This window comes from Athene cunicularia (genome assembly GCF_003259725.1).
Source record: "Athene cunicularia isolate RWA chromosome 23 unlocalized genomic scaffold, athCun1 chr23_part1, whole genome shotgun sequence".
In the NCBI taxonomy this organism is placed as follows: domain Eukaryota; kingdom Metazoa; phylum Chordata; class Aves; order Strigiformes; family Strigidae; genus Athene; species Athene cunicularia.
The window spans coordinates 2389752-2412235 of record NW_020799130.1 but is presented as its reverse complement, the minus strand read 5'-3'; the positions used below and the strand labels follow the sequence as shown (position 1 = coordinate 2412235).

At 43.7% G+C, this 22484-nt stretch overlaps 2 protein-coding genes across 4 annotated transcripts in view; both read right to left on the bottom strand.

Moving 5' to 3' along the window:
- Positions 1 to 22453, bottom strand: part of TMEM39B (transmembrane protein 39B) — a 30476-nt gene extending 8023 nt beyond the window's left edge. The window contains exons 1-2 of one of the 2 annotated variants that reach the window (XM_026863287.1): positions 22443 to 22453; positions 13671 to 13678 (exon numbers count right to left, since the gene is read on the bottom strand). The gene's annotated coding sequence lies outside the window, so the exon portion shown is untranslated. Of the gene's footprint in view, positions 1 to 3914; positions 3977 to 6573; positions 6637 to 13670; positions 13679 to 22442 lie in introns of those variants that run through there. The other variant, XM_026863288.1, reaches the window with a different exon arrangement.
- Positions 4143 to 18946, bottom strand: KHDRBS1 (KH RNA binding domain containing, signal transduction associated 1). Of its 2 annotated transcripts, none has more exons than XM_026863289.1 (9): positions 18842 to 18946; positions 15583 to 15710; positions 14877 to 14993; positions 13714 to 13860; positions 11627 to 11763; positions 10535 to 10751; positions 9501 to 9568; positions 9131 to 9189; positions 4143 to 6768 (listed from the first exon to the last, which is right to left on the bottom strand). In XM_026863289.1, the coding sequence occupies exons 2-9, from the start codon at positions 15628 to 15630 to the stop codon at positions 6671 to 6673; spliced, it is 891 nt and encodes a 296-aa protein (XP_026719090.1). In that variant the 5' UTR covers positions 15631 to 15710; positions 18842 to 18946; the 3' UTR covers positions 4143 to 6670. The 2 variants fall into 2 exon arrangements, with proteins under 2 accessions (XP_026719090.1, XP_026719091.1); XM_026863290.1 differs by lacking the exon at positions 18842 to 18946 and adding an exon at positions 18742 to 18762.
- Positions 22454 to 22484: the final 31 nt, after the last annotated feature.

Sequence of the window (22484 nt, the reverse complement as noted above, 5' to 3'; positions counted from 1 at the left end):
CCAAAAAAAAAAAAAAAAAAAAAAATTTCAATGTTAGGCCTTTATTATAGGGAATGACTAATCACTTCCAACATCTGTTGAACACTCCTCGCTAAATACCAGCCACAGAAGAGCTTGCCAGTTTCCTCTACAAGTTATTTTAATGCTGTGATTCACCTTGATCGGTTTTCGCCATCTCTACCAACCACTCGCGGTATTTTTCATCGATTTCCTTAACTCGTGGGTGTTTTGACGCTTCAGTACAGATGGAGCGTTATACAATCCTGAGAACCTGGGCTGGAGGCAAAGCCAACTCTAAAATTAATGAACTTTCACAGGGACAATTTTTTATTTCTTACTGGTTTTGAAACCTACGTTGTGCAGAATCATCAAAAACCAGGAATCTCCAGGCACCTCTCTTAACACAATCTTCCGGAACAACGATAAAGGTAACAGGCAGGATGCACCAATGTCAGGTTAAAAACAGGTTTGCGTCTCTAACACCGTGTATGAACCTTTGGTATGTCTGATTCTAAAGCCAGTGCTGAAAGTAACAGCTTCAACTGGAAAACACTTTTTTATTTCAGTCTCCAAGACACAGCTGCTGCTCTCCAGCACTGGCAGCGGCCTCGGGAGGCTCCGCTGTTTTCCACCACTCACCAAGAGCTGGCAGGTTCCCATTTCCCAGCCACAGCAAAGGGAAAGGCATCTTAACCGGGTTTCTTTGTCAGATCTGAAATCAGCTCGTTGGAGATTCATCCCACTTCGCAAAAGGAGCAAAATGAGTGTGGAAGCAAACATTTCCATTAAAACATATGGTAGCAATGGAAGGCTCAACTGAGCAATAACAGCAAAGGTTTCTGCTCTGTGCTCACAGGAACTGAGCTTCCCGAGTAGAAAAAAAGAGTAACATCTACATTTGAGATGGGAGTTCCCACGGGCCCTGACTAGCCTGCAGAAATTCCTCCCCCTCAAAGCTTACAAATGGGGCATGTGTCCAACATCTCATCCAAGATGTTATAGGTTTATCAATTAAAGAAGAATTTCCCTAAGCCCTGCCTTCCCCCCCCAAAAAGCACCATATGTACTTGTTCCTCGCAGCCGAGAGAAGAGCTGTGTGAGCAGCACCGCCTGTTCTCCTCGACATCTCCCAGCAGACAGGTCACAGCTGGTCTCTTCTCCTCTGGGGCCATTTGGAGGGTCTGTCCCAGGCTGCAGGAATCACCCTTTGCCCAAGTGGGTTTTTAGGAGAGCAGTGGCATGGGGTGAGGAAGGGAAGACACGCACATTTAAATTGTTTTTCTTGGCTCTGTTCGTAACAGATGCTCTCATACAAATTTTAAAACCCATTCTGTACAAAAGGAATCATCTGCTTTAACAGCTGAACAGGGAATCCAGCTGTGCTCTTAAACCCAACTTGCCAAATACGGAATTTTACAGAGGGCCACATCAAGGTAACATCTTAGCCTTACGGAGAGCACAGCGTTTTAAGTTAAACATAAAAATACCATAGGTAAGTTATAAAATAAAGCTTGTAGCCATTTGCTTTATTTAATAATCCAAACAGCAACTTGAAACCGGGGTTAAGGAACGGGCAGGGTATGACAGTCTCCTTCCAGGAAAAGCTGCCGGGGACATCTCTACAATACCAGTTGGAGTGTTTTTCCTGCAGGCTCAGTTTCACACTCCTGTTGCTGTCCAAGATACTGGCTATGAACTGCTGTGCATGCTGAGACCTCACTGAGAAAGCGTAAAGTCCAGGTTTGTCCCAGCTCCAAGCAAGGCCAGCCTGAGTATTTATACCAAAGGGCTGGACTAGAGGCTGAAGAACCTGGGGCCACTCAGAGCGAGGGCCAGAGAAGACAGGGCTGCTGAGGCACGGAGTGCTCTGCAGCAGGAGGATGTTTCTGGAGTCAAGTTTCTCTTGAAAAGAACAGTATTGTTGGAAGCACTTCCACAGAGGAGACGTGACTCCTGCTGTACGTCACGCTGTACAGTGCCGAGCACAATGGGGGCCTTTCTCTTGTTTATGGTCTTTATCAAAATCCAACAAATAAGGTGTGGATTAGTCCTTTGGGGAAATCAGGAGATGAAAGATCACTGGTGCTTGTTAGCTCACAGCCAGCAGAATACTACCTCCAGGGGCTACGTGTCAGTATAAAAGAAAGGTTATTTAGGTGACTCAGACTTCAGTACTCAAAGGAATCTCTACCCCTCACAAATTTCAGTCAGTCCTGTATCACCCCCGGAATGCCTGGCTAATTAGAGCAACTTTGAGACACACATCCGATGCCGATGGCTATTTTGGGATCTCAAATTAGCTCCTGCAGACTCTAGGCTAAAATCTGAACGTAGTAATGCTGTGAGAGGGAGGAAGACGTTTGATGCGGGGCAATGTTTTCAAAATACTTTAGGCATATACAGTTATTTTCAATATAATAAGATTTACATTCCTCCATAACATTAAAATCTTTCACATAAACATGCAACAAATGCAATGCACAAGCAAGCTGTATTACTCCAAAGGCAGTGTCACAAGATCCACTTCTACTGGTAAAAAACTGCATCATAATAGATGATCTCTATCAAATCTTTTCCACTTGATATAAAAGATGTGCCTATTAAGAAAGAACACGGAAAGATTGGTACAACACCATATAAATTGATGTTCCAATTACATTGTAAATGAAGATGCATTCGATAAACAGGCCACAAATCCAGACACGTTATGATTTCCCCTAGCAGAAAACTACGGATCCAATTTTCAAGTTAAAGTCAAAGAATTGAGGGTAATCTCACTCTGCTGCAGCATTTCTTGTTCCTAATACTCCTAAGATAAGAGAAGCTCGTTTGGTAGCTTTACAATTCCATATAAAATAAGACACATGTCCTTCGATGTCCTATGCCCAAGGCTTTTCACAGTTATCGTTTGAAGCCATTAGACTTCTTCAGCATTCCAAGAGTTTATTTCTTTGTTCTTCTACTTATGGAGCTCAGACTTGCAGTGATCTCGAGATTTGAGAGAAAGTGATTAGCTGTCCCCGAAGGAAACGCTTACGGCTGCTGCCTTCGGGCCTGGGGGGAGATGTGTCCTTGCTGTGTAAGCAGGTCACTCCACTGATGCGTGATGATCTCCCCAATCAAGGTACGACTCGGTTTGCAAGCACTTGCGTGCATTTTATTTTTTTTTTAAAGGTATTTCTTGGAAAATAAGCAAGTCGGTGGGGCCAAAGCAGCCGCCAGAGGGAGCCCCTCCACTGTGGGTGCTGACCAGCACCCAAAGGTGCTGGGGGGCTGTCACCCCTCCGGAGGGCTCCAAGCTGAACGTGTCCCAGCCAGGCGGGCAGGACCACTGCCTCAGCCACCTCTGGCAACAGCAGAGAAAAAAAAAAAAGCCATAAAAAAGGAGCAGAGAGATGACATTTCAGAGCACACGGATGGGGGCGTGGAAGGGGTAGAACCAGCAAGGTTTAGCTGGGCAGCATCTGCTTTAAAATCTGCACTTTGCCGTTTTAATGCATTATTGACTCGTATAGGAATTCTTGAGCCGTGCCTTGGGCTGCTCGGTTTTTAGAGCACGGTGTAACCACCACCTTAACACTGCCCTGCTGCTGAGAGCGAGGCCCTGCACCTCAGCTGGGAACCAGCTCCCAGAGACGCATCTCACCACATTTCCTTCTCTCCTCAAATCCACTTAAACCTCCTTCTCCGCGGGATGTCGGTGGGAGAGCTCTAGGCAGGTACATACCGAAACCTCCTCCACACCACGACCTCTGCAAGAGTGTCAGTCATGTAACTGGCCTTTCGCAAGAGTCATTTATTTGTGGGTATATAAAGAATGGTTTCAATTTAGCAGCTCAGATGGTGCCGCCCCCCACCTCCCACACGGAACACGGTAGCAGCTTGCAACGGGATGCAAAAATAAACAAACTTACCCACTTCGTGTTGCCCCTGCTCATCTTCGCCCAAGTGATTCATAGCGATGTACTCTTGACTCCTGCAAATTGAAGACATTTGTGAGTCTCCTTAACGTAAGCACAAATCAAAAGAAAAAAAAAAAAAAAAATTCCTGCACACAGGAAGGAAAACATGCAACTTAAGCTGAGCTTTGAACATTTCACAGTAAATATCAATACTGGGGTCTAAAAAGGGCCATCATTTTACATTTTTAAATAACTGAGCAGAATTTTTTTTTTTTTTTTTGGCAGTAGCAGGACTATCTATATTCGTTGTCATTTTACATCTTTTGATATTTAAGCTTGCCGATTCCTTTTTGCCCACATTACATTACAGTGCATTTTCAAAGGGCACATTATTAAAGTTATTGCTAATTTATGCAGAAGCATGTGGTTTTTTTTTAAATGTTTATTTTAAACATTTTTTTTTTTGCAAATTTTTACATTAAAATTAACATCTGAAGAATTGTTTCAATAAAGTTTATGCAAGTTGCCGTCACAGTTTATGTAAAAGAGAAATGTGCTATTAAAATCAGACATTTAGGTTACCTTTTGGGTTTTGCGATGCATGTTAGCTTTACACATCCTGATTCTCCTGCGATAATTTTCCTTTAAAAGGGGGGTATAGGGTGATCTTTTCATCAAGCAAGACATTATGCCCTGAAAGCTGACTCCAAACCATTGTTGAAAATTCAGTTATTTACACTTTAATAACAATCTACAAATACAACTTTTTGTTTTAAAGTACTCCCCTCAATCATGCACTGCTACAAGCAGTTTGGTTCCTAATGCTCCATTTTTCACCCCCGAGCAGTTTAATTCTCTCCCCCTAGAGTGCCAGATTCATTTTGCAGATGGGAAATACAAACCATTTTTCATGTCTAAGCAGCAGTTTACTTTAAGCTATTAGATATCTGTACGGACACACCCTCTCAGAAGGATATGAGGAGCAACTGCAGCACCCTTCTCAAACAAAGATACGTTTTTAAGTGGCTTTCCAAGTAAAGGCTACCGTAAAGTAGGAAGGGCATCATCTTAGCCAAGGGTAAGGGGTATTTACGTAAAGCAGAAAGCAAGTTTCCTTCTCCTCCTGGTGGCAGCTAAGCCTCGGATGTTTCAGCATTCATTTTGTCACGCTACGTTTAAACCAGCCATTTCAGACTCAATCTGGAGCCTGCAGTCTGGAATACTCTGCGAGGCCACATGAAATCTGAATCAGTAATTCAGCAGAGAACCGTAAACACTTTCCAGCAGACTGAAGTCAGATTTCTGCCATAGTCCAGCAACAAACTGCTTTCAACAACTTCCAGGGGGTGAAAAACAATTTTTCTTTCTTTCTTTTTTTTTTTTTAAAAAAAATTAAGCTCGTCCAGTGAGCTTGATAAACTTTTTCTGAGAATTACGAAAACCACCATTTTTAGAATGTCTCCATGTTTTAAAAAGACAATTAGCTTTAGCATTAATTTAAATTTATTTGAAAAAAAAATAGCTATTTTATTGCTCAACAAAAAAAAATGACAATTCATCACATTTACTTTGATTAAAAAAGGACTAAACTTTATTGACAAACTGCGGCAGACATTTTGACAAGTTTTAGCTACCTATTTAGGCAGACTTACACATGTAGCATTTAATCTTCAAGAACAGAGTGGGAGGACAGTGTACAAATCCAATTAGGACTTTATCCTATGTACAAAGTGAAATTTTTCCTCATTTTTTTTTTCAGCTGCAGTGTCCCTTTTTATGCAAAGCTAGTGTTGAGATACACTTGAACAAGTCAATGGGATTGCTAATATTGACAATTTTGTCAGTTTTAAACTTGCACTGTATTATCTGCCCAAGCACTATAAAAAATGAGAAAATTTACAGAGTTCAGACCTACTCATGTAATACTCTGTTTTCTAATATCAAACACTGGGCAATGAGAGCCATGCTTTAATTTGGTTTTCCCTTAAAAGTTCTTCATATAGAACCAAACTAAGAACCCCTTTAAACTGGAAAAATCTGCTTCCCAAGCATCTCTCAACACTGCATGTTCGGGGCTAGATTTCAAAACCCACATAAGAAAAGTCAATTTTACAAACCTAATTTGTTTTTTTTTTTCCTTTTAAGTCAATTACCTTTAAAAAAATGCTATTTAATTTGCTTGAGGATCCTTCATATTAAAATTTAAACTTAAGATTCACCAGCAATCTGCTTTTAAGGAAAGTTTTGACATCTGAGGTTACTTTTAAACGGTGGCAGCTACTACCGTTACATTATGATTTTAATTCTTAAAAACAGCCCTGAATTTTGAAATGTAGCCTACTTTGGGATTCTGCAACTACAACTTTTATGGGTTCCTTAAAACCAAACTTAAAAGGTTAACAAAACCTTAATCTCATAACTGCTAAGCAAAGCATGTCACTTTTGAAACTAACATTTTTAACTCAACTTTTTTTTTTATTAAAAAAGGTACAGTTGTGTTTATCTAAACAACAAAGAAAGAAAAGCCATCTACACACTTAAAAAAAAAATTAAAAGTCGGTCCTCTAAATCTATTTAACTCAGTTTAAAATACTACGTACAGAAGCCAGAATGCAGGGTGAGGATGGAGTGGGAGAAAAAGGGCCACGAAGAAAAACAGTTAGACAATTACTTGTCTGGTGTGGGTAAAGCAACGGGAATCCTGGGAGATACAAGAATCAGTAACAACTGTTTGCTCATAACTGATATTTTTCCCTCATGTTTGTTTTTTAATAACGTCCGTATGGGTGCTCTCTGTAGGCCCCCTTCACTGGCCTGGCCGGCGGGGCCTTCAGGGAGGGCCTGGTTCCATTCCAGTCATCTTGCCCTGCAGAAAAGAGAGGGATAAGTCAAGGATGGAGGAGTGCTGCGAGCCAAGGGGCACACAGGGAGCGTCGGGGCCGGCCGGGCTCCCCTCCGGGGTCGGTGTGGAGGCACGAGGCATCTTCACAGTGGTTTCACCCCAAAACCGGTCTGCAAAATGCCCTGCGGTCCCCCCAAACCTCTTGTTTGCAGCACGTCTTCTGACATTAGGGGAAAAAGGCACTTGCAGGGGATGCCTGGGAAGCCTGCAGCTCCGACAGCCCGGCTAAGCGCCCGACTGGACAAACCCGGAGCCTTTTTAGGAGGAATTCATTTCAGCAGGGCCGAAGCCAGTTCCCAGGGCAGTGCTGGCCGCCAGCCGTGGCCAAGAGCGCAGCAGTCACAGCCCCTCAGGCTGGCAGCCAGCAGCATCTCTAACCCCAGGGTCTGCCTGGGGTTGGGGGGAGGACTGCTACAGGTAGAGCCCTTCCCTCCTTCCCAGACGCCAGGCAAGGCACCTCCTGGATAACTGTGCCAAAATAACTCCTTATGCAGTGCATCCGACTGAGCTCCCATTCACCAGTCTGCTTTCCGACTGTGACTTGCTGTTCCATCCTCCCGCAAACACAGGAAAATTTACAGCTGCGGCTCACGCAGCACCTGCTCGCCCCTCCGGAGCAGAGTCCCTTGCTAGAGCTGTACCAGCACTCGCTGCTGACGGGACAGCACAAACCCTCCTGCTACGTACAGCCACCACCGAGGCGAATGAAGTTTGAGTTCTCGTTGTCCTTGAGCTAGCTCAAGCCCCAAAGAGCCGAGCTCAGCTTTGATTACAGCTCGTGCCTGCAGCATTCACACTTCCACGCTTGCCATTCTCTCCAGGGCCACTGGTATAGGAAAGCAAGTGTCCGAAGGCCGGGAGACAGCCAGGTCTGTTCCTGCCACCATGGAACACGTTCCCATTTTCTCAAAACCGTCTCCAGCCTGGCTCAACAATTTATTTCTCTAATTCTGTTTTCATGAAAGCAGAGACCAAAGGAAATTACTGTGGATAAACAGATTAGCTGTGGCAACTTCATGCCAAGTATACAATGAGAATTTTGGCCTTCATATCCCAGACAACACCACCGCTCTCCTACCAAGTAGGAGGCACAAAAGCCTCTTTGTGCTGCGTGACTAACGCAGGCAACAAACCAAGGCATTGAAGGCAGGAAAGACAGCCAACGTTACTGACAGCAGCTGTCTATTCAAATGCATCTCAGACTGGAAAAGCATCCCTAGGTTATGCACCTGAATTTGAACTTTTCACAACTTAAGCCCAGAGCAGAGAACACCCCGAGGCTGGCAGAAGAGACAGCCACAGTATTAACAACTCTGCTTCCCTAATGCCAGCAGGACACGGCACAGGGGATTCCCAGTTCCTCAGGATCCCAGGAAGCCCCCTCCAACTTGTCATCACCATCACCTGCATGCATCACGCCTTCAGACAACCAATGCTCTGCTAAAGGGGCTGTTTTCAATACAGCATGTTTCCATGCCATTAAGCAGCTCGCCGTAGAGCTTTTGTAACTGTTTATAGCCCAGCCTGCTTGCAGAGAGAAGAAAATTAATCTTAGTCATTGCCACGTGCAGACGCCATTCATAAGCTCAGCTATCTGAACTAGCATTAAAAAAACCCAACACAGTCACCCAATCCTTTACTGCCAGCACCTCAGATAAGGCCTATTGTTCTCAACAGTTGGTGATTTACACAGCTGTGGTTAAATTGGTCCCCCAGTCTAGTTTAACTTGATAGCTTTACGTAATTCAAATCAGCTGAACTTCATAGACAACTTGCAAGTCATATTGACTTGACCAAAGTTAAAGGGAGGCCTTCATATGATATTTAAATCCATTTTCAAGCAAATGTATAGTGCAGAGTCAGTATCAGCTAGCGGGTTTTTGAGGATATCGAAGCAGATGGAACCATGCATTCATCCAGCTCAACAAAATATAATCCGTGAAAACCAGACTGCAGCAAAAGTAGCACTGTGGGTGGAAATCCAGAGCGCTTAATACATTCTAAAGCTACAAGGAAATGAAAAGATATTTCCATAGTTAAAAAATGGAATTTTAAAAGTGTCACCTTTGAGACAATCAAGCTAGATAAGAACTTAAAAACCACTGAATCCCTTGGGTTGTTCAGACCTGGATAATCCGTTGGGTATAAATATTCTACCACGAAAACTACCTGAGGTTCTCCTCAGTGACGTTTTGCTCAGTGTGGAGTGGCACTGGAAAATAGCCGGTCGACCACAAGCAATTCCCAACTACGTGCAACCGCTGCAGGCAATTCCCAACTATGTGCAGCCCCTTCCCTGTCAAGAGAACAGTATTCCCAGACATACCATAAGCTTCATAGGTTTCCTGTGCCTCCCCGTGTCCATAATCATAGTATTCTGTGTCCCTGGAAGAATAATTATTTTGGTTACATACAGCGCTGAAACTGTATCCTTAAACTGACACAACTTGCACAAACACTCCAAAAGCAAAGATGCCCAATATTTCACATGGCTGTGGTGTGTCTGATTGTTGCTTTTACAGAATTGTCAAGGACACTGGGACGCTCCCAAAAGTTATTTCCCATGCACTCCTGGATTCCAGCAGAATAGGGCACTTTCCCTACAGCTCAAACTCCAAAATGAGTGTTTCCGTTTCCTTAAAATAAAAGATCATGCATAATTTTCTCAGTAACAGATAGGAGACAAGCAAACTTACCCTTGGCCCTGGCTGTAGTAGCCTTCATACCCCTCATAGCTCTGGTCTGCATATGCATCATCATAGCCCTGAAATGGATGATGATATAAACGGCATTAATGGAAGGACCAAAGGTTAATGCCCGACCAAGAGGAATGGCAAAACTGAATTCAGGCCACAGCAGCTTTCAGAGGAGCCTGTGAATCCTTGTCTGCCACAGGGAAGGGGCTCACAATCATAAGATTCGCTTGTGTCCTGTGCCTTGGGAGCAGTGAACCACACTGAAACCAGGACACACGCTAATATTTACAATTCAAAGCCATTTACATGTCCAAGGCTGCAGTTTGGCTGTGGTACAAGTCCATGTGCCAGAAACCCTGCAACTGCATTATTTACACCACAGTTTACAGGTAGACAAAACCCAACCTATTAGCTTATCACTGATTTCAGGGGAAAAACTGAGAAGTTTTACCAAGAGGAGAAACGGATTTTTAGATGTATCAGTGTTTGTGATGATTCCCAAAAGTGCTGCTGTGCATCAAAACCAGCTGTCTTGGGGGTTTTTTTGTTTAGGATACCAAGGGCACAGATGCTAAGATAAGCTTGGCAGGAGTGTGGTGCTTAAGTTACACGACTGGAAACATCACCACGTTCATTCACATGTTTACTTTAAGGATTTTGGGGGCATTAAGAAACCTTTGGCATCTCTTGCTCGAAGAATTCTCTTGCACAAAGAGAATGTGATGTGAACTACATCAATCTTTGTGATGGGAGTTTTTTCTACTGATAGTTATGGCAAACTGCAGTCTTGGGAGCACATTTCAGCTTTATAAAAAACACTGTTTACTCTGTGTTTAGGACACTAGCAGCTCCCACTTTGAGGACTAAAGAGGCAGAGCGGGTCACCCAGCACAATACCAGTGCCTGCACTGGTGGTGGCTTCTCCAGAGCGATCTTACTGCTGTTAGCCCTCATTTCAATAGTGTTGAGTATCTAGTACAGGGTCAGATAGCTGGAATTAAAGAAAAAAACCCCAAAGATAAATGGTTTCTTACATATTCCTCATAGGTTTCTGGTGCGGGAGGAGGAGGAAGCGGTATTCTCTGAATGCCAGCTGCACGTGCTCTGGGTGCAGGAGCACCCCGTACTGCTGGGGGAGGAGGTACTCCGCGGGCTACAGCAGCTCCCCTGGCAATGGCACCCCGCACCGGGGCTCCTCGCACGAGGGCCCCCCGAGGAGGAGGAGGAGGGGGAGGACCGACACCACGCCCCCTGGAAAGGAGATAAAAAGGGCTGTGAACAGCTACTGCTGTACTGCTTGTGTGCGGAATACTGAGGGCAGCCCATACGCCTCTTACACCTACTTTAAAACGCAATAGCTTGATAAATAAATACAGTCACCGTTAACTAAGCCATGAATTCTTAATCAGGAATGAAGGCACAAGAATTGTTAACAACACTGTACTGCAGGATTTACAAAAACCTCTTCTGGGATGAGATTCTACTGCATTAGATGTTGTACAAAGAAATAAATCTGATACAGAACCCGGGCCAAGTCATTTCAGAGAGTTCATTGTGAACAACCCTCTATCACTAACCTCTAATGACCATCAGACCTCCAGGACGAGATGAGCAGGGACACTTCTGGGCTAAACACTCAGAAGCAAAGACTTTCCCTCCATGAAATAGGTAGCGAAGCAAGAACTATAGTAACAAGAGTTTTATCACTAATTTATCCCAATGCCTTGACAGCAGTGACAGAAAAATGCCATCCTGTAACATTCAAACAAGGTCAGTTTAAACTGGAAATGCTTAATTCTGCTGAAGGCAACAGAGGCAAACATGACATATCTATCTACACACGATTTCATAGGCCAATTTTTGAAAGGTTACTTTATGAAGTTACTGATTTCAGACATCAGAAATAATACAGAAGACATCCACTGCGCTAGATTGCATCTCGAAACACACAAAGCGTTCCATGTCAGCATGCTAAAAGCATTGAAACACAAGGCTAAAAAACTGCAGCCAAAAGCCAAGGTCAAGGCCAACGGCTGATGCGCAAGAACAAGTAGCTTAACCTCATCTGGCAGGACAACTCTGAGCAAGACGCAGCATTTCTAGGCCCGTGCTTTTGGGGAAAGTACCTTGGAACAGGCGGAGGCGGTGGTGGAGCTGCTCCCCTTCCCCGCACAGGGACTCCTCGGCCACGAGTTGGCTCTGGTACACCGTTCAGATAGGAGAGCTCCAAGAATTGCTCCTGACAGATATCATCCATCATATCCTAAAGAGAGGAAAGAGTCAGCTCCAGAGAACAGCTAACTAGCTGGTCTCTGCTCCAGGATATCACAGGCTACCGTGCTGGAATAAAAATAACCTGATAGTCCTAAATTAAAAGCTGCTGGTTGGTTTTACAGGGATTTGCTCAGCAGGCAGCAGTGTACAACTGCCAGCCTTCTCCAAATGGGCCAAGAAGGACACATCACCTGCACTCTGGGAGCTGCAGTGAGGGCTATGGCTGGTCCCCGGGGTCCCCCTCTCTCCTGGGGGTTCTGGAGGTAGCTGGTGTCCAGCACCCCAGGGATGTCAGCAAGATTTATTTGCAAACGTTGGAGAGTTAGAGGTGAAGTCAAAGACATATCTCACCTCAAGCACGGTACAGCTCCCATTTAAAGGTAAGTGGCAGGCAGTGAGCCCACATAACACAAAATCCTGCTATGATCCTGACATGCTGAAGGAACAGGATAGGATGCAGCCTGACAAAGAGTAAACACCCATTTGCAAATCCAGGCTGTGTTTTCAGATTCTTAGGAACACAGTGTGTGTCTGGCTTCATGCATTTTTATCACCTCAGGGGATCTAGCTTCAGGAATTAGTACAGATCTCTGGTGACCCCACAGAATTCACTGTCCCCCTCCCTCCAACACACAGATAGGCTGGGCCTTGCACCGAGGATCTTAATGATGCCATGGCAACACCAAAGCAAGGACTCTCCTACCAGATGTGTCTTCACAGCACTGCTGGCTTCCATAGTGACTTCTCTGACAATTTTCACAAGTTTAACACATTGTTTGAAGGCAGCGATAAGACACTTTAAATAGCAAGGCTGCATGCTTGCTTTACCAAGCCGAGGTTTTGTACCTCCCAGAGGCTCCTTGAAGATGACCTCTTTCCTCCCAAGACACTTCACACTGCAATCTCTCCTCCTGTGTGTCAGACTCACAGAAATCACACAGTACCCACACGCTTTTCCACGCTTCCCTGTTACCCACCACTCTCAGGTTCCACCCATCCCTGCTATTTCAGGCAGAATATCCGAGCTCCCAGCCTCAGCTGGGAAACATGGTGTCCGAGTATATTCAGCTCTCTACCTGCCAGGACTCTGAATTACAGGCTGAGCTAGCCAGAAGCAGGGAGCACTGCGTGCTGCTTTCCTATTTTGTTGTTCTTTTTCCTAATGCAGCAAGCAACACTGTAATTTTAATAACATGCGAAAGACTCCTTCAGATTCTGCTGTTCTTGGAGTAAATACTCTAGCTGGCACCAAACCAACGTGAAGCTGACCATGAAGGTGTTACAAGGTTCACCAGCAAAAGACGCCCACAAATAGAGAAGTGCCATTCGTATAAATGCCTGATTAGCACAGAGGTTCCTGCACATCATACACATTTAAAGCAACAGAAATACTGATTTAACAGATGTGTCTCTAGCTACAACACCGAATGCTACTGAGCTGCCTGGGCAGTCACCCCTCCTCATCCTCACCCCAGTCCTTTAGGGCAGAGCAAACACCTCCAGCCTTACAGTTTCTGATCTGACCAACCAAGTTTTCTAGCCAGATTTCTACGCTACAGTGCCAAGTCAGAGGAACCCAACCAAGAATCTCTTCCACGCCAGGCATGGCTAAACTTACTCTCCCACTAAAAGTGACACATGGAGCTAGACAAGCTATCCACCCACCCCGGGGCCCACAGCTAGGGCTAGGAAAGAAATACCTACTGCAGGTGCTCTGTACAGTTGCCCTGCAAGTGTACATCTTTCTAATTATAGTTAGGGGAATACCACATGCCTTCATGCAAGATTAATGGCCTCATCTTAAGCTGCCACATACACACACTTAATACTCCAGGCCTCCTCAACTACACCAATTCCTATGCAAATCTTACTCATCCTTACAGCCAGATTCACAACCCATCTACCTCCTTCAAAAAGGAGAGAACATCAGTGTACGTACTGGAACAAGGAACTTCTTGACTTCTTCCATGGCGTGAGCCATCAGAGCATACGCTTCGCAAGGGGGTCCAAAAACTTCAATGAAGACATGCAAATCCATATTTAGATGAGCATATTTGGGATCTCCCCCTTTACGCAGTTCTTCCTCCTGAAACAAAGCAGATTAGAGATTCCTAAAATTAAGTAAGACGCAGAAAAACTACTTTCATCTGGTTTTCTACACCTTAACAGGAAATACCTGTAAAAGCATTTTGGCCACGCCTGGACACAGATCATGGTAATGTACACATAAGAATACAGTTTTATAAAATACCACGCATAATCTACACCTTCCATCTTTTCATAGCTGCCTTTTCACAATGGGTATCTTTGCTAATTCATTGATACCAGCCACTTTTTTTTTTCCCCAGAAGATTAAGTATATGCAAGCAGTGTTGTTGTTCTTCTACACCACCTTTCTGCCAGAGGTGCTCTTCACCACCCAGTGAAGTCTAATGCCTCAAACAAGTTCGTTCTTTAACTCTGCTCTTAGATACCTGTGTTACTCAGATGAGTTTAAGAAGCTACAAATAAGCTAGAATAAATGCTGCTAAAATAAAACGCTGAGTTAGGTTACAGCTCTGTTGATTGTTAGCTCAGTCTTGGGAGTAAGAAGGAAGAAGAAAAAAAATAAATTTGTTTTTTCTTCTCAAAAAAACCCTCCTAGCAGTTTGTGATTCATGAAGATTACCAGGAACATAGTGCTCCAACATCTTCACTGAACCATGAGAATTTAAGGATTTCAGAGGGAATGACTGGGAAAAGGATTTTTTTTTTCTGGAGGGGAAACCTATTCCTTTAGCAAATAACTCTTCACATAGTAGGTGGAATTAATTCTTATTTTATAAACTCTGTACTTCACCTTTCATATCAACTATCTCTGCATCCAAGGGTACAGGATATCAAAAGGTGACTCGATCTCTGAGACATGCTCATAAAGAAAACATGCATCACACTTCAGCTCCCTCATAATTGCTCCCAACATGCACAGAACAATTTAGGAAGAGTGACTTCCTACTGCCATTGCTTTTGGATTTTAATATTTTATAAAATGCTCCAAGAACCACTACTTCTCATAGCAATATGAAAGGCATTAACATATGTTTTCAAGGGTGATGCCCTCACCTTTGCTTTATCTCGCATTGAACCCTTCCCAAGCACAGATATCTTAGCACCAGTTTCTTCCTGAAGTCTCTTGATGGTGTTGCCTTGAGGTCCCAAAATCTTTCCAACAAAGTTGAACTGTAAATGAAGAAAAAAAAAATAATTAAAAAAAATTAGCTCCAGAGCTCAGTAGCCTTAAGAAAAGCTTTTCTCAATGTTATGCTGGCTGACAAAAAATTTAGCCGCTCCGTTTTCTCTTCACCTCACCCCAAAAAATACAGACCAAAAAATGCACAGGAAAATTTAAGTTCCAGAACATTCTTTTCCTGAAAAAAATGCTCCACCAGAAAATCAAGCTAAAGTAACTGACATAAAGCATTTAATTCTAACATCTACTCTCCAGAAGTTTTACAGGCAGCAAGACTGAAGAGTTAAATGAGTTCTTAACTGCAAAACACAAAGCTCTACATGTGAAAGTGTCTATTCTAGTAATAAAAGATCACAACTATGCATCACCATTTAGCTTTATCCCAAGACATTCTAGAAATGTCATGTATTAGAAATAAGATCCTGCAAGCTTGCATAGGAAAAAATTCGGTAGCGATAGTGGAACACCGGCATAACTCTTGGTGACACTTTGACAGCTACTATCTCTAAAAGTCAGCCGTAAAATCCACAGAAAATAAGCAAATCACAGAGATTCAGTAAGCTATTTTCTGGCCCTCACCTTGGGGTACTGTTTGACAGGTATCAGAACTCGTTCTTTCAGTTTCATATTCTTGTGGGAAAATAAATCCAGGTAGTTCTCTTCCTCATCCTTCTTTGTTGTTTCACCCTTCTGAATTTTTTCAATTTCTAAACAAGATAAAAATAGGGCTGCTTATATTCCTCAAACAAGAATCATTTTTAGAGTTGGAATTATGAGAGGACATACCACCCTCCTTCTCTGTGAATATATGAACAGTTATAATTGCATTAATGGAATCTGGATAGACAGGCCACCTCTTTAGTGCTAGCCCAGCCTTGCCCCTTCCTCCCTTCACATCTAGGGATTCCAGAAGGCCAAAACCAGGGTAATGAACAACAACAACAAAAGGACAAACCAGCAGAGAATGCCCTACAAATAACTTCAACAGATAAAAGTAGGAAACTGCAGGTACAATTTTGCATATCGCTTCTGCTGTGCCTTCCTCTCCGTCCCAACCTCATGCCTCCACCGAGCGCAGTACCCACGTGTTGACTCCTAAACCTACAAAGAAACCAGCCCCAGCTGCACTGACTGTAATGCAGCAGCCATCAGCAAATCAGGCACGTTTTTATCATTCAAGCCGATGCACTGTTTTAAATCTGTAATTTAATTAGTGGTGCCAACACACTGACACTATGAATTTCAGTTAAGTTAAAAACATTCCTAATAAGCAGAAGCCCGAATGAGTGACACACTAGAGCGTAGTCTGGCTTATGAAATTCTTATAAGCTTCATTTCATTAAATGAACGCATCTTTATCACACAAGCAATTCATAACTTGTTTTTTTTTTAAGTTGTAAGCCTCAGACACATCGCCATAAAAGTGAGCGTCAGAAAGTCCTTAAATTGATTCAGGCAACGCAACTACATATTTTCGTGTCTCAAAATAAGATTCTGATTTTTTAATTGTATATTGGGAATTGCAGAGTCTTGGAAAAACACTGAGGTGGCCTGACTGAGCTGAAGGCATGCCGCAGCCTGAGGGGAATCGGGAACAAAGACCAAATGACCTTCTGGAAGTAGGTCATTAAGGTAGGCCAGTTAGGAACTAGCACACAAACACCTTTTTCAAATCTGACTAGAAATTAAATTTTCACTGAGAGATGGCAGGAGACAGTCATCTCACGAAAGATGACCCAAATGGAGCAGACTGAAGATCATCATCAAGGCAGGCATTCCTAGCATAGGTTCTTACAACCATTAATGCACAAGAAAAACACCCAACATTTTTCAGAAGAATGTAGCCCATAGCTGAATGACTTTTCTTTTCCAGAGATGCCCAGTCATGTACAATTTTTATTTAATGGCCAACAACTAGACCAAGTTCCCTCAAATTTGGAGCCAATCCATTATTTACAGTCCCAAATTATTGATGAACCATTATGCACTCTTTGGTCCAACAACAACAACAAAAAATAAATGGGTCACACCGTGCACAGCCATCGCAAATTATTTACAGATGTTTATTAGGGGAGGATCGTGACCCTTCATTAAAAGTTAAGTTGTGCCATTTTACCAGCAAACCCAAGAACTATAAATATCTGAGTCAAAAGCGCTCTAAATACAACTTCTCACATCTCAGGGGAAAGAGACACACTTTCACAAGATTATATGCATAACTGGATTAAAGCTGCAAGACAAAACTGAAACTGAAGACTGCTTAGTCATTACCAGAATTTAAACAGGGCAGCTGTAATATTTTGTGTTTCCTGTAATTTCTGTCTGTGTCAGAAAATATATACTTTAGCCTAAATGTTCATGTTTGTAGTTTTGGAAAACTGGCGTACCAGATACTCAGCATATTATCCACCTAGTAATAGTCTTGTATCATCCAACCAGAAATAGGAACAATGGGTTACCATCATCCTTCTGACTGTGACTGGACAGGCTGCCACAGCCTCATGGGCTGAGAAGCATCTTTCAAACGGTGCAGGCCACGAGGAAGTCAAGCAACCAGATGTGCAACCAAAAAAAAAAAAACCACCCAAACCTAAACACAAAACCAACCTTAAAACATGATCAAATGATCAGTATTTTATTTTTTCAGTTATGGACATGGTAATATAAACTGGGTTTTAGTTTAGAGACCTAAATATAGAACTTGGAGATTGTTTTGCATAATTATGAAAAAAATAAAACCCCAAATTTTGTATTTCTGCTTGCAACAGCACCTTGGCTCCCTTACAAAAGTGTTACCATGACTCCCTAGTTTAAATGAAACTACCGGGTCTAATAGCTTTGAAAAAAGATAGCTTGATTTAAAAAGAAATTATTTTCTGAAGACACTATGCAGAAGTAAAGAACCCAGAAGTTCAAGCGCTGTCAAATTGATAATATAAGCAAAGGACCTGGCTGCCTTGGTTAGTTTTACATAGTTTTTAAATTTTAGCTATAAGAACAGATCAGAGAATCAAGATTTGGAAACTAAAGATTGCATTGGTGACCTTATCCCTGGTTAGGCGTAGCTTTAGACCCTATAATGCAACGTGATTACTTCTCAAGTATTTTCACTCTCCAAAACCAGTAAATGAATTCTGCATGTTAACAAGAAGGGTTTTCTATGCGCACATCAAGAATAAAAGCACTCTAAAACTTTCTTGATGTAAATTAAACTACCCAGAGGCATCTTCTACCTTGTCAAAACACCACGCCATCAGACATCAGCCTCTGCAAACCAGTGAATCACAGTTCACATCAATCACACATCAAAATCCACTCTGCCTCCTCCACCACTAGCAATGACATCTGGGAATTGGTCTGTGAGAGCAACAAATAATTAACCATTTGCTAAGAAAAAGCATTGGATCCACCACCACCACATCTTTAAATGAAACACAACACACAGGAGAAGAAAAAAAAAACAACCAACACAAGAAACCTGCACAGCAGAATAACTTCGAGCTCTGGAGCTTTTGCAATTCAGGTCAGCGTGGGTGACCTAGCAGTCCCCTTCACACCTTCAGAACAAACACCAAGTCTGGAAATAGGCGTGAAGGAGGACTAAAAACATGCCACTTGTGACGCGGGCTACTGCTCCGGATTCCAGCGTTATCTGTATGCATCCTGGCATATTAGCTACGCAACATGAAGCAGTACTGAATGAACTGATGAGTGGTAGCAGTTTGTCAGACCACTTACTGATATGAAGGAGAAGCGTACGTATACCTTGAGGGATTAAGCATGCCTCATTTCAGTGCTGATTTTTTAAAGCCGTGTCAGAGGTGCAGCAGAAGGTTACCTTCTTGCCACGGGGAATGTCAGCAGTCTGGCGGCATGTGTGGCAGTGGTTTCCAGGACTTCATGTGGGGCAGTGATTGCATTGTCTCAGAAGAAATCCTAAGGGGTAGGTAAAGGGGGTTGGTAACACCGCTGCTTCACAAGGAGGAGGCTAAGCAGCCACAGTGCTACTCCTGATCTAAGCCCAAGCTCTTCCTTAACAAAAAAAACCCCCGTATTAAACATTGTCCTGCAGCACACTTGTGCTCTGTAAGCAGAGACACATTCTGTTTATTCATAATACTGAGAGTATTATCTTAACAGTACGATAATACTGACCCCATGCCCAAAAACCAACAAAAAACCCCACCAAAAACCCAAGAGTCTGGGGATGGGAGCCAGAGCCCCCTCTCTCCTACACTACTGCTCCCCAGCTGGTTTGATTTCCCAGGAGAGGAAGCAGGGACCTGCTCCTGGATGGACTCTGCCAAGAGTGGAAGCTGCAGAATTTGGCAAACCTAACCCCACCATTTCCCTCCCGCTTTCTGCTGAAATACCCCCCTCCACCCTCCAGCCTGTATGCTGGGATTTGTATGCAGAGAGCTCTGCTTTGGAGCTTTGCTGAGAAGGAAGGGGACTGCCACTAGCAGAGGGAGAAGGGACATGGGGAAGAAGAGAAACACTGCTCAAGCATGAGGCAGGGAAGAGAAAGCCTGGAGGTGAGCTATGAGAAATGGCACAGGTAGTAGAGGCTCCTGGGAGAGGAGTGGGAGGAGGTAGAGTCACAGCAGTGACAGGCAGGCTAGCATCAGCATCTAATAACGTTGGCATGGCTTAGCAAAATACACATTTAAAAATGCAACAGTGAAACGGTATCAGTGTATCAGAGTCTGTGACATCTGGGCACAGGTTTAAGGCGGCAGTTACAGCTCCTCTGGGGGGTAGGGCGTACACTCGGAAACAGAGAAATTTAGAAAAATCTTCTCCATTTCAGGACAGCCTTAACTGCACGCTAAGCAAGCTTCAGGACATTTTATTGCTCTGGGTTACATACAGTTTCTCACCACCCCTGTGACCTCAGCCCATCTCTAATCCCACTATTTGGTTCCTTGGCAAGTCACTCCAGCGAGGCCACCGCCCGTCCATCTGACTTTTCCCATACGGCTCTTTTTTCCCCTCCTAGGAGTCCACACGGCCTGGGCGAGCCCGGCAGGAGAAGCAGCACGGGCAGCAGGGGATTGTCGAGCAGACCTCTGACACCTCAAGCCACTCCCTGCTCTGCAATGTGTTGCTCTAACTCGTTCCCTCCCTGCGAGCTGCTCTGAATCCACCCCTCAGCTCCCATCTCCATCCCCCCTCACCACTCCACGCTTCTGGGGATGGAAAGGGCTGATTTAACATAAGGACCAAGATGATGCCAGCTATGCAGAGCCTTGCTAGTGGGATGACATAGCTCACAGATCTGTTTGCAGCAGAGGAAGCTCAGAGATGACCAGCTCTTTTCACTTGGGAGTTTCTCCATGAAATGGAGCGAAGATTACCACAAGAATTTGAAAAAAACCCAAAAAATAACTCTATGCCTAGCTAACACATTGGTGGACGTCTCCTGTCTTCCCAAGGCACGCAAGCAGAGAGGACTGTGCCTTTCAAAACAGCAGCATCTCCTCCCGCCCTCCCCGCAGCAGATGGAGGGCATAAATCAAAGCGATGAAAAAGGGTTTTCTTGTTCCTATGGAAGAGGAAGGTCACACAGATCCCGAATCACAGCAGTGAGGAAACGTGGATCATATTCCAAGGTGCAAGAAATCCCAGTTTTCAGTTTCTGTTCAGGGTGCTGTGTAACAGAACCCCAAAATCTAGCCAACTTTACTGCCTTTTCATCACACAATACATTGTTCGAGAATCAGTATTACATCACTGTGTTGCCCTTCATCTTGCTCCTAAATAATGCTAATTTTATCTAGAAATCCTAAGCAGCTTTAGAACCACAGAAGTATTTTAGATTACTTTTACATATTGTTTTTAAAGAAGTCTTAGTTTCAATGCAGAACTCCTGCAGGATTCCCTCCCAGAGGCGGGCAGGACAAGCAACTTCCACTCCTGAAAAAAGGCTGGAATAAGAATACTGCTGACATTCAACAATAAGTCATTTCTTTGTCTGGAAGTCATTTTGCTTAAGTTGTGCCGGCCGTATGCATTACAATCTTTGGCCCAGACCTAAATGCCAAAGTAAGCTTTACAGCAGCTTCTCCAACATGACATCCCCAAAGGGTGCCACAGCAGTAGAGAAATTCTGAGCAATCCAGACCAGCTTGGGGTCATCTCTGCAAAAAGATTTAGTTGCATAAAACCATCGTTTCACATCAGATTCTTCCCCATGAGCTTCCTGCTCGGATTGTCCTGAATCTGGACTGCTAGCGAACACTCCCAAAAGGCAGCAATTTTCAAAATATCCATCCCAAGCAAGCAGGAAGCATCTGGAGCTCTTTCAGTGATCAATTTTAAGTTTCAGAAAGCTGCAGCCTGCTATCAGCAATTTTTAAATTAATGAAAAAAACCTCGTAAATCCTTGTTACACCACTCAGTGAACGAAGCTTTACTAAGTAGGCTGAGAACACTGTTCTTTGTGCGGGAATTAGCAAACTCCTTAGGTTTTCATTTCACTGGAAGGCATTATCACTGAGCTCTCGAGCATCAGCTGGCTAAAGAGTTTTATTAACGAAAAACATTAAATTGACAGCAAATCGGATTATAAAACTAATTTATTTAGATCAAGATGTCCGCGAGTGATGCCAAGTTACCCATGACGATATTCTTCAGCTACTTGCACAATGGGAAGACAGCAATTCCTAAGAATTATTTCCTACATTAAAGGGGGAGCTAATAAAATCTCTAACACTGCACCGACTATGGCAATACTATATGTTTTAAAGACCTTAAAAAAAAAATCATTTAAAAGCAGAATAAGTATCAGAGCTGAGCACTCTGCTCATCTGCAGATTAAATGTGAGTATATCCTTGCGCCGGGTACCTCCCAGCTCGCCACTACACGCACATAAAGCAGTAAGTGGTAGGAAATATTTTCACTCCTTCCAATTTTGAAGCTGACTACAGTGTCTTGAGGCAGCTGAATCTACTTGATAGAAGCACCGAAGGCGGGTGCAGCAGCTGCACTGTGGAGATACGGAGAAATCAGAGCCGGCAGGCGATTGGACAGTGGTGATGGGGAAGGAGAAGGCTAGTCTGGGCACAGAACAAAGACTGCCATTTCCATTCCCTATTTAGGTTCATCAGAAGCATGAAACAAGCTCTAATACAGATTACCAGAGTGGAAAATCAAAGAGATCACAAACCATGCCTCACAGGGACTCAAGCAGACGCTACATGGAAAACCCCAGTTTTGACCGTTCTCTTCGGTCCCCTCTCTCCCCAGGGATGAAAAGGGCCAAGATGACCGCACGTCATTTTAAAAAGAAAGTTCTGGGTCTGCGTTTAACCCGGCCCAGGCCCTAGATTTAAGCACGGGGCTAAACAGAGATTAAATAAAAGAGAAATATCTAATCTTCAAAACCCCGGGGTCGCATCTCGCACCGGGCAGGGGAACCAGGACGGGTCGGTATAACGGCCGCCTCTCGCCGCTTCATCCGGGCCGGCCAGGAGCTGCC